At 39.4% G+C, this 19,439-nt stretch overlaps 1 protein-coding gene across 1 annotated transcript; it reads right to left on the reverse strand.

Moving 5' to 3' along the window:
• Positions 1-6,002: 6,002 nt before the first annotated feature.
• Positions 6,003-19,330, reverse strand: LOC115918961 (protein PAXX-like). The gene is made up of 7 exons (XM_030995692.1): positions 19,118-19,330; positions 16,371-16,431; positions 15,881-15,930; positions 8,709-8,902; positions 8,012-8,083; positions 7,015-7,099; positions 6,003-6,184 (listed from the first exon to the last, which is right to left on the reverse strand). Exons 1-7 carry the CDS (start codon positions 19,237-19,239, stop codon positions 6,151-6,153), a joined length of 618 nt encoding a protein of 205 aa, XP_030851552.1. The 5' UTR covers positions 19,240-19,330; the 3' UTR covers positions 6,003-6,150.
• Between the last annotated feature and the right edge of the window lie 109 nt (positions 19,331-19,439).

The raw sequence follows: 19,439 nt of genomic DNA on the forward strand, positions 1-19,439 counted from the left end.
GCACATGGTTTAAAATATGGATTCACTGATGAAGCAAAAAGACACTTTACAACTTTACAACATTTATGTTTTTAACTGTTCTGGTACATGCCCTTAAAGGAAAAGACCAGTTTTGGAAACGCCCCCCCCCCCCCTCTCAAAAAATGAAAAGGAAGCTCTTATTACCAATCATGTAAAAGAATGTTTTTGACTAATACACGATCATACAAATTTTGCTGAGAAACCGCCTTCTAATATATTTGGTAAATTATTATATCTACCAGTATTTGGACCTGATAGATATAACGCACGTGTCGCGCATGTGTCGCGTTGTCCCATATACATCTTTCTGTTTACAGTGCTTGTAACTTTACCAAGACTGGGCCAAATTTCTTATCATTTTGATGATTACAGAACCTTGCAGTACACACCAATACTTATATGCTAGATGATCAACCTTTTCTGATCGATTCCACAACGTTGGTTTCACAATGCAATCGCATGACCATAACTGGTCTTTATCTTTAACTTGGATTTTAATTTTTAGTGTTAACATACTAAAAATTTGAGTTTGAGTATTGAATGACAAACTATACAAAATACAATTAGAAACACGTTTTCATGTAAATTGGATGTTTTTAAAAGTTTCAGGTAGAGGCAACCGCTCCATAGGTGAATGTCCTTATTCTTGGTACACCGCATAGACTGTGACCTCACCAAACCAACCCTTGTTTTGTTTTGTCACAGATATAAACCCATCTGTCTGGGTGTCCCAGACACAACGGCTTGAACTGACCAAGTCCTGTCCAGATTTCAGGCATATCGTTGCCAAAGAGATGACCTTGTAGCGTTCCAACCGCTCCAGCTTGACCTGGTGTTTGATGGACTCAGCCAGCCTGTTTGCAGCACGTGCAGCCTCTGTTGCAGTAGTTGATGAGTCGGCAGAAAGATCGTTGAGGGTGTTTTCCAAGTAGTCTTCCATCATTGTGCGGATGCTTCCCTCTGCCCGGTGAAAGTTGGTCCTAGGTTCCATGCGATATGTTTTCTCGTACTTCACTCCCTTTTCTTCCGAGGACTGATGGCACTGCCTGCCCCTGCTGTTCTGTCCAAAATAGTTGTCCCAGCTTGAAGAATTCAGGCTGCTGGAGGCGTCGGTGCGATAGGCGGGGTAAGTACTGCGCTTGTTTCTGGACATCACTGGATGGCGGATGCGAACCTCTCCTATTAGATCTCTATGGCTGCTAATGCCAGGAAGGAAGAGAGGTTTCTTGTGACTTGGGGCAGGACCGCCGTCTGACCAACTATCCCATTCCTTGATGGAGCTAATGCTACCTGAACGCATTCGTCTTGAGAGATTTGTATCGGCTCTCAAACGGGACACTCCACCAGAGCTGCGATTAAACTGTCCCTGTGACGCTGCTAACGCATTCTGCAAGTACACCTCATCAAAGGACACCGATCTACGTCTACCACTCGACACTAAAGGCTCCGATTCCAGCAGATTGTGTTTACCTCTTGGCTTGGACAGTCCCGGGGGTTGGACTCGCTGAAGACCTGCACTAGGTCTACCCTCTGGTCTCTTGGATGTCGGAGCTACCGGTGGAAGGATGGTGCCATGACTACCATTCCACAGCTTCCTTGATTGCATCACCTTACTGTAACTGGGTGATGCCATTCCACTTCTCTAGCAACAAAGGTTTCCTCAATCGGTTGTGGATACCTACCTATAATGTATAGAACACAAAACTTTTAATTATCAGCCCATTTGGCAATTCTGTTATTATAAGTGGTTTGATGTACAGACACTACATTTTCCAGCAGAGGTGAATTTTTGAAGTCTTGCTCGTATTTAATATACTCTCTCATTTGTAGACAAAACACCTAACTTTTAAGGTATTTACTTTAACACATAATAATACCAAATTGGTGTTCAACACAACTATATGCAAAGAGAAGATTGTTCATGAACTTCCAACCTGCTAAAATCTTGTCAGTCATGCACAAGCTATATGCTCAAACAAATACATGAATGTATCAAAACATTGCATTCAGATTAATAACCATACATGACTATTTAAAAAGTGTAGTAAGTGTTATTATAACTATATATTCAATAACCTGATATTGGTAGTACTTATTACACATACTTACAGTTACGGTGAAAATTGTGCCACAACAGATCTAAGAGTTTGAAGGTGTTTAATGACTGCCATCAGGTATCAAAGACTAAGACACGCAACCAAAGTTGATACTACTTCACTTGTGCAATCAGTTGTTATGAGCAACCCAAATGAAGAAGTGTTATCAAACAATAGATATCTCATCAAATCATAGTTAACCATTGATTGATCCTACGTACAATGACCTGCTAAAGCAAATTATTTGCATAGCTCTTCAAATGTATGTATTATGATAGGGAAAGTACAAAATGTCACCTTTGTTCAATCTTTTTAAAGGGCTATACTTTGAAGCCGGTTTCTGCGCTTACTACAGTCTCTACTTACTGTAGGGCCATTTCTTTTTTATCCTAATGATCTGGTGTATAAAGAAGCAATTTAGATCTTTAGCATGTGAAAGGTAAAAATTGTTATGAAAATAATATTAAATGTCATAGCATATGGCTCAACATCCTCCTAGCAACCGATTAACCTGGATACAGATAAAATATTTATTTATTTTATTAAACTGAAAGAAAAGCTTCTGAACAGGAATAAGGTTGGTAAAATGATGCAGCAACACAGCTATTGTTACTTATTTCATTGTTTGATGATATGCAGGTAACATTGATTACATGCATCAATAAAATACATGCCATACACGACTAATTAAAAAGTGTAATCGGTACTATAAAATCAAACCCAATTCAAAGAGGTAATGATATTTACATAGACATGAACATATATGCCAAAGACTTTGAGCAAGGTCAAAATCAAAGATATTGGGAGTTGTAGTATCTCCAAAATAACATTTAATAAGTCAATCTGTCTGATTGTATATGCTTGACATGCATGTTTTAATTGATTGCAAAGTTCATACAAAGACAGAGCTGTAAAAAGTTTGTATCAATTACCCTGGGATATTTGTTACTTGAAGTGGCAATAAAGTAATATATTACAAAACAAAGGCATGTGGTAACTACAGATGGACAAGATAATATCAATCAGTCGAATGATCTCTTTACATGTAGGTGTATTTACAGGACTTGTGCGTGTTGATTGCAAAATGTATATAAACACAAGCAGTGGTGTAGCACGTACAAGCTCACCTATGGATGGGGTACTGGAATGATCGGGGAGGGGGGGGGGGGGGGGCAGGATGTACCAGTCTTACTTAGAAAGTGACATGCAAATTTACACTCCTGATTAGGGGTAGGGTGCGAAAGGTGGTTCAGGGCCCCTGTTTCATAAAAATTGTTATCAAACAATAACTATTATTACAAGCTACTGAAATATTGCCATTGATTGGCTTAGAGAAGAAAATAAGCATTTGATATTGATAACAAGTTTCATGAAACGGGTCCCAGGTGTCTTCTTTTCTCCCTTTCCCTATTCTTTTTCTTTTTTCCACTAACTGATGGGGGCGGGGAGGCACATGCCACCCGAGCCAAAGTGTATTCTAGAGCATCAAGATAAACAAACAGGAACTAAAATGAAGGTCCAGTTGTATACATTTGCAGTCAAAATAAAGTTGAAGTGACTGGTCTCATATACAAATAATACACAGCAGTACAGGCATTGGTAAGAATTACCCACACAAGGTACCTTTGGAACAGTCTAACACACCTACCGCCTCGGGTGTTTGAACTGTTTTGAAAGTACTGAGTGTGGGTAATTTAATAATGCCCGAACAAAATGATGTGTAATATTTTTGTTATAAGATTATGTTTTAATTTGTTTTATAATATGACTTTTACTAATGACTGGTCATTAGAATTGGATAATGACCAGTCATTATCTAAATTACGCGTTAGGCAAAATAAATGCCTGGTGACGTGTACGCTTTCAATCAATCATTTGATTAGGATCCACATCATTATCTTATAATGAGAACTGTATTGAAGTTTAGGTATAAAAGGTAATATATTGGAGTTGCTCACTGATCTATGCTCATGAGCCTTGTTAAAAACAGTTCAGTAAGATTCACAGTAACTTACAAAAATAACATACAATCAGTATGTTTCATATATTGGTGATATTTAATAAGACATCTACATCAAGTACATAACTTCATTCAGTACATCAAAGTCATTTACAAATAATACAATTAGATGAATTTTGATAAAGGTAAAAAAGAATTATTTACAGATAAATTGCTCACTTTGAATGATTTGACTATAAAGAAGAAATTACTTATTAACAATAACATTATATTGCATTGCAAATAGAACTAATGAGGCTAATATCTTAACATTTGGTTCAATATTTCATAATTGTGATCCGTAATTCCTCAATATTAATAAATGGATTAAAAGTTCATTTCTCAATTAGCAATTTTAATATCATTCTTTCAACAGTACATGGAATTTCATTTTCTTTCAAATAATCTGTCATTAAATCATTAGATATAAAGTTTCAACTATTTGACTCATTTCGAGAGGTGCTCCCCAAATATTCATTGACCTCCATTTGTATTTAAAGTTCAATTCATTTTTTTTTTACCCTATATCATAATGATATGATTAGCTATTTAAAAAGAACAGTATATCTCTCATAAAATGTTCATTTGATCAGAATACAATACATTTCAACAGTTTAAATTTGAAAATGGCAAGTTCAGTTTTCTGCAAATGAATAATTCATTCAATATCAAAATTACTATTCAGTTCTTAAAAATGTACGAAAATTCAATGTTTAATTCTTACATGTATTCAAAGGTAAATTACATCACGCAGTGTATGTCATGATGGGACGAATCATGAATAATTTTGAAAAGTCCAATTTCATTGAGTAGAGCTTATAAAACCAAATCAGTTTTATCTAGTAATTTCATCAAGCAATGTAAGCTCATCTAGTAATATAATCTGTGTAATCATCTAACCATTCATGTCAATATTCAGATTATATAGGAATGGTAAAAACTGTTCAACTAGCATGTCTAGTGCTTCCATACAGTTTAATATGCAAACAAAAAATTGTCACCCATCAGATTCAAGTATCATTTATTACTGCAGCTTGATAGCTAGGGATTTATCTCCAATCTCAGTTTTATCAAGTAATGTAATTTCATCTAGTAACATAATCTGTGTAATATCATCTAATCATGCATGTCAATATGCAAATTTAGTAGGAATAGAAAAATCAAGAAGCAAGTTCAATGCTTCCATACAGTAATTACAGTTTATGCAAAAAATCGTCACCCATCAGATTCAAGTATCATTTATTACTGCAGCTTGATAGCTAGGGATTTACCGGTATCTCCAACCTCAGCTCCAAGGGGTGTCATACCACATTGTTGCTGGTATAAGATAAGTTTTGAGAGGTTTACTTTGAATCATCGGGTAATCACGTCCGGTATGGTGGTCGCGTTTGATCTTTCGTGAAACAAATGCAGAAGATCATGTGAAGATGCATGTTAGGGACGCGACCTCTCGTAGATTTGCCATAGGGTTTTCACAAAGTGTCATGTAAATTAGACCAGACCATTTGTAGATGAGAGGGGTAATTTATTTCACCAACATTCCCCCCCAAATTTTGTGAATAAATGGGCATGTTTTCAATTTCACATAAGGTTTGGTAACGCAACTACACGACCCAACATGATGACCCGATGATTCGAGGTAAGCCATTTTGAGAAACCTAAATCACACACTATGAACATGACTGACAAAGAAAGTGGACAAAATATACAGTTCCTCAGGGAGACAAAGGAACATCCCTTCACTGCTATTATGTAAAAATTTGTAGAACAGGTGTCACATGCATATTTACCTTTTTACATAATAGCAGTGAAGGGATGTTCCTTTGTCTACCTGAGGAACTGTATATTTTGTCCGCTTTCTTTGTCTGTCATGTTTATAGTGACAGCTTGAGTCACATAGAGAAATATGCACTAGATTCAGGGCACGCATCGTGACATGTATGACTTATCAATACCATACATCCATCTTGAAAGACTTCTGTGTTCACCCTTTGGAGTTGTGTTTCATTTGATAAGCATATCCATCGTCTGGCATCAGTCAAAATCCACTCCTTTAGCAGCTTTTCGTCTGTAATGTTAATGCATGTACATGTTTCAAGAATCAGTATGGGGAATTAACCTTAGAGATACCGGTACACTTATTTTACCAGGTGAAGTTCTTTCCTAGCTTACAGGGACTTCCATTATTATCTAATAATTTTGTGTCAGCAAACTAAATCACTATACCCCACGCGGTCTCTCCTGCCATATCATTAATTACCAGTACTTAAAAATAAACCTTGGAACATGAGGCATGGTAAGCTAATATACATATATATATATATATTTTTTTTGAACAGCAAAAGTATAATTTCATTCCTTCAAGCTCTCAATTCTTTGGATTTTTCTTTCCATCAGTCTTTAATTCCCATACAATTACACCGTTTGGTTGCCACTTGGGCACAGAACTGCTTTCAAAATACATTTTTGTCTTTCTTTCCAGGATTTGCATTTCTTAAGTCCACCTTTGTTACAACACAAAGAAAAAGTAAACACATATTGATAGATAGTCAAGTACCGTTAATTATTATTCATAACCTTACCAAGATTTGTATTTTTGTAAGTATGTTAAAAGTTGATTTGTCCAAATTTATATTTCCTGACAATATGAAATATTACAGCTTGCATCTAAAAGTATTCAACAAAAGCCCTAATTCAACCAGTTCTTTTTGCATTTTTGAGCAACAGGAAAACACATAAAACATCAAAATTATGAGGGGTATGAATGATTTAGACCGTAAATAAATGAATGATATAAAATATAATGAAATACGATAACATAGTAATACAAAAAAATAAATTAGTAGATAAATAAATAATTAATAAAATTAATTAATAAATAATTTGACTGTGACTTACTTTTTACTGGAAGGGTTGACAATGCTGAGCCCTGGCTGTTTGACCATCTTGGCTTGGCTTCCTGTGTGCTTCTTCATTTCAAAATCTAAAAGAAGAAAACAAAAAAACACAATACAGAACAAATTACTTCATGTGAAACATGCAGAACTACAGGGGCATAGGATCGAGTGGGACGACAGCCAACTTCTCACATCTATCCAACACTGGCACACTAGGAGGGTACGAGAAGCCATAGAAATTCTTCCAACATGATACAGTACCTCAAGACAGCGGCCTTCAGATCAATAACATCTGGTTACCACCCATCAACAAGATTTCCTCAACCAACTAACAAGGCTTTCCCTCGCGTCTGCATACTCATTGTTTTCCTTTAATGTCTGCATATCAACCAGATATTGTCATGCTTTCTCTCAATTACACACACACTCAAGCCATTCTTCTGACTTTCTTTGAAATATCTAAAAGTTCTTGTCAGAACTAGAGTCTATAACCACCAAAGAATGGTACAACAGGTCTTTTAAGAACCAACACATTTCTCCAACAAAGAACACTCCATGGTGTACCTATTTAAGTATTCCTCATTCAAATTAATGTTCTTTTCATGTCATTTTCCAACTTTAACACGCGTAACAGATTTCATCAGATCAAACTAGTGAAGTGGAAGAATGAAATATCTAGCCATCATGGGGTTTCATCAAGACAATAGAGGTTATAACTCCTAAATGCATGATTAAAATAGGGATTCCAAAGCTTATTCAACACATCCCTCTCTATCTTTCTCCCAAAACCTAGGCTAATTTTTCTTCCCCAGCCCCCCTTCGATCTCTCAGAGCACCCTACCCCCTCCCCAGCTCCTCCCCTAAAAACGGCCTCTTCATCCGTTTCTCTCCCTCCCTCCTCCCTCCCCCCTCCCTCCCCCTCATGCTCTTTCACTACAAACCCCATGTCTCTACAGCTTGATGTAAGTTCGGAATGACGACCATTATATTCTTCTTACCTTTCAACATGTTGCCCTGATCAGTGGCATTTGACCTCTGTTTCTTTACTGATGCCAACTCCTCTTCTTTTGCTGCAAATTAAAAAGCATCAATACAAAGAGAAATAATTAAAAGCTGCAATATTCATCTTCAAATTATTATCAAAATATCACATTTCAAGGGGCATACTAAGTCTAAAATTTGAAATTAAGTTACCAAACTTCATTATTATGGAATCACATTGCGTGCCAAAAAGGGCAGATTACACGAAAACAACGACTGGGCATTATTCAGCCATAAGATGGCAGTATAACACCATGGCGGAGCAATCTTGGCAGTAATCCCAGTTACATAAGAATGGTGTGTAAGAGACAGACTGACAAACACGTTACAGTATAAAAAAGGAGAAAGTGAACCTAAAACACTTGGCTGTTGAGGAATTCCCCTTCTAATATTTTTTGTTGCTTTTCACTTACTTCTATCTAATGCATATTATTCTTATATGTAAGTATTATACGGTTTGTACCTTTGCTTGTGAGCTTTGATGATTTTCATTATTTCTATTTCCGTGTATTACATTTTTATTCTGTTCAGGACCATGATGTAAAACAGATTTTGTATCTACAATGTTTATCTGATTCTTGTTATCCTGATTAAGTATATTCAATAAATAATATTGCATTCCATGTTTTCAAATGAGATTTTCTTGATATTCACCTGCCAGTCTCTTCTCCAATTCACTGCAATTTTCTGCAAAGTAGAAGAGCGCCCTCTGTAGGTCAGCTTTCTTCTCGTTGGCTCTGGCTTCATACAGGTCGTAGCTGATGGCACCATTGGAGCCGCTCCCTACCGTCAGAAGGACCTTATGGTTCTGGAGCGTCACTGTGAGGTCTCCAACTCTGAAAGCATTCCTGCAGGCAGGGAGGAGCATGGCAAATGGATGGACATCGAAGAAATATCAAATAACCATGCAGGGTGTAACATGCCAGTACCCTACTTACCATGTTATCCAAGATATAAACTGGAAATGCTATCTGAAATCCTTTCAAATCAATCTGCCAATTTCTTTGATTCTTATTGATGAATTACAAACCAAAAAGATGGAATTTTGACTGCGTGCAGTCGAAAATGATGCCTCCGCCATAGAGCAATTTAAACAAGTTTGGAGTTTAAATCTCCAGTGGTTCTTGAGATATCATGATAACAATCTCAATGTATGGAATTTCATAAGTTGACCTCTGTGACCCTTGACCTTTGACCTACGTGCTCCAAAATCTAATCAGATTGTCTTCCTATGGTGATACACACTATCATTAAGTTTGAAGTTTAAATCTCCAGTGGTTCTTGAGATATTATGATATGGTGATACATACTATCATTAAGTTTGAAGTGAAAATTCTCCAGTGGTTCTTGAGATATCGCGATAACGATCTCAATGTATGGAATTTCATAAGTTGACCTCTGTGACCCTTGACCTTTGACCTACGTGCTCCAAAATCTAATCAGATCGTCTTCCTATGGTGATACATACTATCCTTAAGTTTGAAGTTTTTACATCTCCAGTGGTTCTTGAGATATCATGATAACAATCTCAATGTATGGAATTTCATAAGTTGACCTCTATGACCCTTGACCTTTGACCTACGTGCTCCAAAATGTAATCAGATTGTTTTCCTATAGTGATACACACTATCACTAAGTTTGAAGTTTAAATCTCCAGTGGTTCTTGAGATATCATGATAACAATCTCAATGTATGGAATTTCATAAGTTGACCTCTGTGACCCTTGACCTTTGACATACGTGCTCCAAAATCTAATCAGATTGTCTTCCTATGGTGATACATACTATCCTTAAGTTTGAAGTTTAAATCTCAAATGGTTCTTGAGATATCGCGCTAACAAACTCAATACAAGGAATTTCATAAGTTGACCTCTGTGACCTGTGACCTTTGACCTACGTACTCCAAAATCTAATCAGATCGTCTTCCTATGGTGATAAATACTATTCCCGAGTCTTAAGTTTAAATCTTAAATGGTTCTTGAGATATTGTGATAACGGTCAAACGGGACGGACGTACGGACGTACGGACGCACAACCCGAAAACATGATGCCTCCGGCACCACCTTCGGTGGCGGAGGCATAAAAAGAACAATTTATTTCAAATATAAACAAACAAAAACAGAAACAAAAGAAAGGAAAAAGAGAGAAGAAAAAAAAAAAGCTGTTTTTTTAGTCATGATATGAAGTCAATTTGGCAATCTGTAAATGACAGACTTTTTTACCCAATAGACCCATCTACTTAGTTAATCAAAATATTGATTGTCTGTCCTTTGATAATGTTACGATATACGATATCCGATATATCCGGTATCCGTGGTAGTTCAATAAACATGGTCACCATCAACACAAACCTGACTGCCGACTCGTCTATTATCATGAGTATCTACCAAATCTAAGACCCTCGAACTCATCATGGTGGCAGCGGTGGGATCTTCGAAATCAAGTTTGATTTTTGAAGACACAATTGATCCAGTTCACGACAGTTGGGAAGTATAATTAGCAAAATTATCGTCGATTAGCGATTTGTCACGTCGCATTTTTTCGCATGCATAGTACGTGCATCGTACATACCGCACAGTGTACCGAGACACTGATGCTACTGCATATAATCCCGATGAACTCGTAGTACGTGAATGGTGATGTGTGTATGAGCATATAAAGGTTCATAAAGCCTGCTCAGAATAGCCTAATCAAGTTATAACTGTGCTCAATCACTGACACAGGGGTCTGCATAATAACTTAACTAGTAAAGTTTAAATCTAAAATTAAACTAAATCAGAGGTGTGAACATTAAACCTGTTTTCAGATAATATTAACAATAATAGATTCTATCTGGTGTGTGAGGAATTGTCACTGTCAGATATTGAGTGAGAGTGACCAACATTTTCATTGCATGAGACACTTAATGACATCCACACAGGTGCGAGAGTGTACACAGGTATACGTGTACGAACCTTATCAACACCAGCCGGTTAGGACCTGTTCACACTAAGATAAACAACACAAAGATTTACACTCATTCATATAATCTGTCGTAACCAATACGCACACGTGACATATACAATGAGTACTAAGTATCCAGAGATGAACTGGGAGGTACCAGACCTACCCGAAGAGTTCAAGCTATTTAAGCAGAGAATGGAGCTTGTGTTGGCAGATCAAGAAATAACTGAAAACAAAAAAAAGGCTATAAAAATCAAAATCGCTGTAGGCAACGAAGGTTTGCGCAGAATCAATGCGTCTGGGCTATCAGAGGCCGACCAAGAAAAACCACAAGAGCTGTGGAAATTATTTGAGAAACAAATAAAGGTAAACATTAATTTTCGGGTCCATCGTCTCGAGCTGATGCGATATCGGCAGAGACAAGATGAGAGCATTGACGCATTCGTTACTCGATGTAGAGACAAAGCCAACACATGCGATTTTGAGGAATCCGAGCTTGCCGAGCGGATAATGGAGGTAGTCATCACCTCAACACCAAGTCTAGAATTCCAGAAATACCTATTGGACCAGCCTAAAGGATATCTAATCGAAGCAATTCTTGTAGAGGGTCGAAAATACGAGGCAGTTGCGGCGAGCAGAAAATGCCTAGAAACGCTTGAGCCGGCTAAAGAAAGCATAGATTCATTCAAGCGGAACCAGGGACGAAAGACGTGTGGAAACTGTGGACGTATCCACAAACCTCGTCAGTGCCCTGCGTACTACGATGTGTGTCGTGCCTGTGACACAAAGGGCCATTGGGCCAAGTTCTGTAGAAAGGCTAAGAACGATCGAAGTCGAAAACCAGATCATAGATCAGATGACCATAAATCTGATGACCGTCAACCGAAACACGGTAACCAATCACGATCAAAATCAAAGGGTCGAAAGTATAAACCGATAAGTGAAATGGACACTGAACATGATACTAGCACAGATCATGAACATCAACAATCAGCAGGTCCATCAAACTTCGAACATTTTGACACCATACACACGATCGGAACACACACAGTGATCAACTCAAAGGGTACAGTAGCTTTTGCAAACATTGACATCATATGCCCACAGAAATCAGGTCAGCATTACCTATATCTGAAGATAGACTCTGGGGCAAGCGCTAATACTATCACAGTACGCACAGCCAAACAAATATATGGTGACAAGTGGAGGCAAGTAGTGAAACGTACACCAGTAAAGCTAGTAGCATATGGCGAAATATCAATACCATGCGTTGGTACACTAGACATAAAGTGTAGATACAAGAGTCCAGAATGGTATACACATACATTCTACGTAGCAGACGTGAATGGACCAGCTATCTTAGGGTTGTTAGGTTGCACAGATCTCGGGATTATCACAATCCACACACAATGCACAAGGACACACCTACACATACACCTATCACAAGTGTTAGTGACCTCAAACAAACATACCCAGATCAGTTTGATGCCATAGGAAGCTTTAGCGGGAAAGCAATGCTGCATCTGAAAGATGATGCAGAGCCAACCATAGATGCACCTAGAAAGTGCAGTGTCCATCTGAAGGACAAGATCAAAGCCGAACTAGATAACATGGAGAAGCAAGGAGTCATCAGAAAGATAGAAAACCACACAGATTGGTGTAGCTCGATGACCACCGTTGTGAAGAAAGATGGATCCATACGGATATGTCTTGACCCCAGAAGGTTGAACGATGCCTTGAAAAGGTGTCCACACAAAATTCCAACCTTGGAAGAAATCCAACCAATCTTCGCAGGAGCTCAATTCTTCTCCAAGCTAGACGCAAAGGCTGGATACTGGTCAGTACACCTAGCAGAGGAATGCCAAGACCTGACCACCTTCAGAACACCATTTGGAAGATATTGTTTCCAAAGATTACCCTTCGGCTTATGCACAAGCCAAGACATCTTCCAGCAACACATGGATAGGATCGTCCAGAATGTGCCTGGCTGCGTATGCATCGCAGACGACATTGCCATTGTCGGGAAAACAGAGGAGGAACACGACAAGAATCTCCACTTACTCATGGAGACAGCGAAACAGGAAGGACTCGTGTTCAACAGCTCCAAGTGTACTATCAAGAAGGAAGCTATCAGCTACTTTGGATCCATGTACACAAGATCTGGAATCTTCCCAGATCCAAGCAAGGTTGAAGCTATCAACACAATGCCTTCACCCAAGGACAAGGAAGATGTTCAGAGATGCCTAGGATTATTCACATACCTAGCACCATACATTCCTAATCTATCAGAGAAGTCAGCACCACTTCGTGAACTCCTTCACAAGGAAATTCCATTCGTCTGGGACGAGGATCACGAACATGCCTTAAACAGCCTGAAAAGCGCAGTCTCATCGGGAGCATGCCTGCAGTTCTTTGACCCAAAGAAAGAGACGACCGTTGAGGTAGATGCATCAATGAAAGGGCTGGGAGCATGCCTGCTCCAAGATGGCAAACCCGTAGCTTTTGCATCCAAAAGTCTCTCCAATGCACAGTCCAACTACTCGAACATAGAGAGGGAAACCTTAGCCCTAGTGTTTGGTATCGTCCGATTCCATACATACCTATTCGGGAAGGAATTCACTGTGATAACAGATCACAGGCCTTTGGAGACAATTTGGAAGAAACCTCTAAGAAGCGCACCACCTCGTCTACAGAGACTATTGATCAAGGTACAAGGATACAGATGCCAAGTCAAGTACCGACCTGGGAAAGAAATGATTCTTTCAGATACCTTGAGCCGTCTTCCTAACCCCAAGGAAGCACGCGATGTTCCACTAGACATCAGAGTGGAATCCATCTGCTCCGAAGTAGAAGACACTCATCAAATCGACTTGATCTTCTTCGGACAACACAAGAGAACAGAACTCCAGAGGGAAACATCCAATGACCCTGTTCTTAGGTCATTGTGGCAGACAGTCACTCAGGGTTGGCCTGAAACTCTTCAGGAGCTGCCGACATCCCTCAGGGAATTCTGGTCTTACAGAGATGAGATTGGAGTATCTCAAGGAGTACTCTTCAAAGGAAGTCGAGTCATCATACCAAAGACACTTCAGGAAGATATCCTCAGACAACTTCATCTTGGACACATGGGAATCGAGAGCACGAGACGACTAGCTCGTGAGACAGTGTTCTGGCCACACATCAACAAGGACATTGAACAGATCGTAAAGCAATGTGCTGCATGCCAGGAACACCAGGCAAGGCAACAGAAAGAGCCGTTGCTTCCCCATGATGTACCTTCAGCACCTTGGACTAGACTAGGAACAGATTTGTTCATGCTCAACAGACAAGACTATTTACTCGTCACCGACTATTACTCCAAGTATCCGATAGTCTACAAGCTGACTGACACATCAAGTGCTGCAGTAGCCAACGTGATGAGTGGAATCTTCAGTCTATTTGGTCCACCAGAGGAGATCGTATCCGACAACGGTCCACAATTTGTCGGGAAGCACTTCAAGGACATGTGCCGGAAGTGGTCGATCACCCATACAACCTCTTCACCTCACTATCCAAGATCCAACGGACTAGCTGAGAGCATGGTTCGTACCGTCAAGAATCTGTTGAAAAAGTGTTCACAGACTGGCCAAGACAGTCAACTGGCTATGTCACACCTAAGAGCAACACCCGTTGACAGTCACATGAGATCACCTGCAGAGATGTTGTTTGGAAGACCCATCAGAACAACACTGCCAAGTCATCATCTTTCAAGAGAATCTACCACCACTGATCATCTCTTGAATCGACAGAGTAAGATGAAAGAAACGCACGATCGACATGCGGGTCCAGATCTTCCACCACTCCACGTAGGACAACCAGTCAGAGTCCTACATCCCAAAGATCATACTTGGATACCAGCCAAAGTATCCAAAGTCTGCGACGAGCCTAGGTCGTATGAAGTATCAACACCTAACGGAGGAATCCTGAGACGAAACCGATCTCACCTGAGGGAGATTCCATCGTCAACCAACCCTACTCCAAAGCGTGTTAGGTTCGACGAAGACTACACTTCATCTACTCAAGCAGAAACACCACAACAGAATGGCAACAACCATCAGCCAACACCAGAAACTCAGAACATTCAATCTAAAGGACCAACATCAAACTCGCAAACCACAACAAGATATGGACGCAACATCCGTACACCAGCGAGATACATGTTTGAAGATTGAAACTGAACTCTCAACTTTCTTCAAAGAAGAGAGAAGATAAAGAAGAACACAGAAGACGCTTAGTTTAATGTAGTCTAAGAAGTTTATTGTTCATATGTATGTATAATCATTGTACAGTATTTTTGGTATGACAAGCATAATGTTTATAAGTCTAAACAGATGCTAGCCCAAACATGTTTCGTTTGGAAATTCATTTTATAAAGGAATCAAGTTATATCAAAACTATGTTCAATCTTGCAGATCAACTGTGAAGTTGAAAGTGGAACGATATAATTATATAGACAGTTAAATACTCATTCGTTAATACAATACAAAAGAAACGTATTGAAAACAGTTCAAGATTTTATGTTATATAACCTGATTGGAAAAAGTTCATTAGGAAGCAAATAACCAAAACTTGCATACTACCAAAAGTATTGTTATCAAAGCAATATGTCATTAATCATCGATCAGTGATGTTCACTGATTCCCAATCTTTTTAGAGGAAGGGGGATGTTACGATATACGATATCCGATATATCCGGTATCCGTGGTAGTTCAATAAACATGGTCACCATCAACACAAACCTGACTGCCGACTCGTCTATTATCATGAGTATCTACCAAATCTAAGACCCTCGAACTCATCAGATAACACATTAACAATGAATAGTGAAAATACACCCCTACAAACCTGAATCTTAAAAAGTAAGCCTCACATGTAGTCACTTCTGCCAAATCTCTCTGCAAAGGGAAAAGGTTAACAAAGTGAGACATAGAGAAATTGTTTAAAAAAGAGGAATGTTGAAGAATAGACTTATCAAAATGATAAATATACATCACATTTCAAAATACATTATATTAATGGCTTAGATATTAATTATGTGGCAATCCTAGAAGTATTCTGCATAATATTTATTCATTAGAGCAAAAGAAAGACAACATCAAGTTTAAAATGTCTTATCATGAACAGAACATCCCTCTTATCATGTGCAGTGGTATCTAAAGTTTGTGGAATTGTTTTTGTATTTTCTACTTTTTAAACACACTATTAAACATGACTGCAGCTAGTGAGGGGGCTGGGGTATCTTTCTTCATGCCCTGTGATATGGCTTGAATTCTGTGAATACATTGTCATTATTAATGTGAATACTGGACAACCTATCCTTTCATTAAGTTCTTACATGAGATTCTAACTGGAGATAATCCATAGCCAGCCGCCACACATCAGTGCCATCAGTTACACTGTAAAAATAAAAAAGGAATACGGTAATGACTTAAAAGCAGGTAAAAACTTTAACATCATTGTGAATTTCAAACGGGTATTATAATAGTATTAATGAACCTGTAAAGTTAATTTTATGTCTGCTTGACGCTACGATCTCGTGATGACACCTCACCAAGCCACATCTCAGAGAAGCCCAAATGGATGAACCAGAAACGAAACAAGTTTTCGGGACATGTTCCAGTGGTGCTCCTCCCTTGCCTCAGAGCCTGACAGAAAGGGTACATCTAACGAGGGGGATTACTTTGACAGCAGTAATCAAGATGGAGGTATGCATGCAACTTCTGTGAGAGCTTTCATTGAAGAAGGTCAACCTGAAGAACCTGGACCTGAACTATACGTCATAGATGTGAACAAAGCTCCTCATGAACATGGTGAAAGCGGGCACACAGTTGGGTTGGAAGATGAGACTCAGAGGACTCTTTCAAATAACACTCACCTTGTGGAACTCGTTGCTCAAGGAGGAAGCTGAGCTAAGATCTCTCCAGCTGCAAGCTGATTTTTTAACCACTGCTTGCCAAACGCAAGGCCTCTCTGATATTTTCAGTAATGAAATCGTCCCTGCAGAGACACCATCAACACGAAGTCCAACTAGTCCTAATACAACGCAACAGCCAAGGCTGCAAAAGAGCAGATCCTTCACTAATAGCACTCAGCAGTACAGGTCTAAGAACCATCACCTGGGTTCACCTTCCCGCTACCGTCTACAACCTGGACCATCGACCACCAGCTCCTGTCAAAACTTTGAGCTGTGGGCATGTCCCCCTGTAACTATAACCAACCCAGTCAGCAAGCTTACTTAAACCAGTACTCTAGATCTATGAGCCAACACTAAGACAAACATCAACACTTTATCCCTACCTGGATGCACAAGGTACATCATGATGAGAGCAACGGCAATCTGCCATCTCCTCCTAATTCACTAGTTGGTATTCACCAAGCGATGGCTGAGGACCTTTATAGCACTCCAACCAGCAACAGGTTTGAAAGTCTAGTTGGTGATGAAGAGGTCCTAGATAAAGTTAACAGGGGCACACACCTGCATAGGGAACCATTGACAAACAATGCAGTAACAACTAACATCACCACAAGGCCCACAAACAATAGAACAATTCAAGACCTGGCTGGCAATTCCTTGCAGGAAAACCTTGCAGAAGCACCACTATACTCCTGGTAACTCCATGCCCAACGTAGGGGCAGACAAGCTTCCTCTCCGACCGTGCTACCCACCAAACATTGCCAAAAGTAAAATGGATGTCGAGGGAAGCAGGGGTCAAGAAAAACATCCAGCTGATATGCCCCAAACTCATCAAGCAGGGAAGTAACGCCATCCCAAGCCTGACAGGGTTCAGCACACTGTGGAAGACGAGCACCATTCCAGAATAACTAGCCGACCTATGCATATTGACCTGAATATAGCCTTTCCTAGCAAGCCCAACTTCAGGAAAGTCTTGCGATCCCTCTTCACAAAGGCAGGGACAAGAATCCATCTCTCCCAGGTAACTGTAGAGGCATCACACCCACCCCCGTCCTAGGCAAGCTGCTGGTCAAACCTAAACTCACCCAACACATACAAGAGCACCAAATACCAGACTCACTCCAATTCGGATTCCGGCAGGGAAGATCCTGCACTCGTACAGGAAAAGCCCTGGACCTTGTCATTGAAATCTACAAGCTCTCTAACCAACGGCTATACATTGCCATGCTGGATGCTCAGAAAGCATTTGACAGGGTTTAGCAGGAAGGTCTCCTGGCAAAGACAGCAGCAACACACCCGTCCCCAGCTCTGCTGCATACCATTGCAGAATTCTACAACAGCTGCTCAAGCAAGGTGTTCTGGGACCATTCTGTAGGACCCTCTTTTCATGTCATACAAGGATGAGGGAAGGTGTTTTATCTCCCACGCTCTACACACTCTACATTGATGACCTCATCAAGCTCCTGAGAGAATGCCATCTAGGTTGCATGATCAGGAACCTCTACGTACATGTAGGTGTCATAGCATTTGCTGATGATATTGTTCTCCTTATTAACGAGTAAACAGAGCTCCAGAGTTCTGAAATGTTTGTTAATTTTTCCAGTCTGGATAGATCTAGACTTCTGAACTAGCGCCAAAATAAAATAACATTAATCTATTTACTCTGTCGACATCGAGATTAATTTTTTTTTTTCTTTAATTCCACTCTAGAACATTGGATTTGCATTTGGACACTCAAGCTTTCCAGCAAAGCATAGCGTCGAGAGTCAATGCTAATGCGTATTGACCTTTAGCACTGCACTACGTGTTAATAGCCAGCATTTGTATACATGAATAGTCAATACATTTATAACACCACAATGCACACACTAATGCCGATGTGGCTGATCGGCAAGTTTGACAGTAGACTTACAATTTGAATTTTTTAATTATTCTTTTGAACATCGGTAACTTGAAAAAAATTGTATTTCACTGCTATTTAGATTTCATCAATTGTCACTAAAGTACTGATTTTTAGTGAAATCAGTTGAGTTTTGTACAGTGGTATTTGAAATGTTGAGAATCATTAGCACAGTTTTTAATACACAGCCAGGATAGTACCGGTACGGTACCGTAATGTACCGTACCGTACCTATGTGTGGATTTGGAGAGAAAAAAAAGAAGCTTACTGAATAATCCATGTATCTTTGTCGCACGACGTGAAACACAAGTATTTGGCTGACTCATTCTTAACAATGGAATGTTGACAATCTACACCCCCTTCTGTGGCGACAGTTTTAGCAGAAGACATATTACCGGTAAAAAAAAAAAATACAGTCGGAGCGAACAACAATCAACAACACAGGTGCACTCGGATATGGCCGGTTGCGCTGTTTGTGGCGACAATCCGATATTGGTCTACAATTGGCTTTCCATAGAATTAGAACAAGCGCGCGCTCCGTTCGAATGTTTAGGAATTTTGTCCAAAGTCATGAGGTCTATAAAGATGGA

This window comes from Strongylocentrotus purpuratus, unplaced genomic scaffold (genome assembly GCF_000002235.5).
Source record: "Strongylocentrotus purpuratus isolate Spur 01 unplaced genomic scaffold, Spur_5.0 spur5_scaffold_3, whole genome shotgun sequence".
NCBI classification, from domain to species: domain Eukaryota; kingdom Metazoa; phylum Echinodermata; class Echinoidea; order Camarodonta; family Strongylocentrotidae; genus Strongylocentrotus; species Strongylocentrotus purpuratus.

Coding starts and splice junctions, on each gene's coding strand:
- LOC115918961 (XM_030995692.1), bottom strand. CDS start 19,239: ATGTCTTCTGCTAAAACTGTCGCCACAGAAGGGGGTGTAGATTGTCAA. Junction 8,084..8,708: donor ATTGGAGAAGAGACTGGCAG/GTGAATATCAAG, acceptor TTTAATTTGCAG/CAAAAGAAGAGGAGTTGGCA. Junction 6,185..7,014: donor GTCAACCCTTCCAGTAAAAA/GTAAGTCACAGT, acceptor TTAACATTACAG/ACGAAAAGCTGCTAAAGGAG.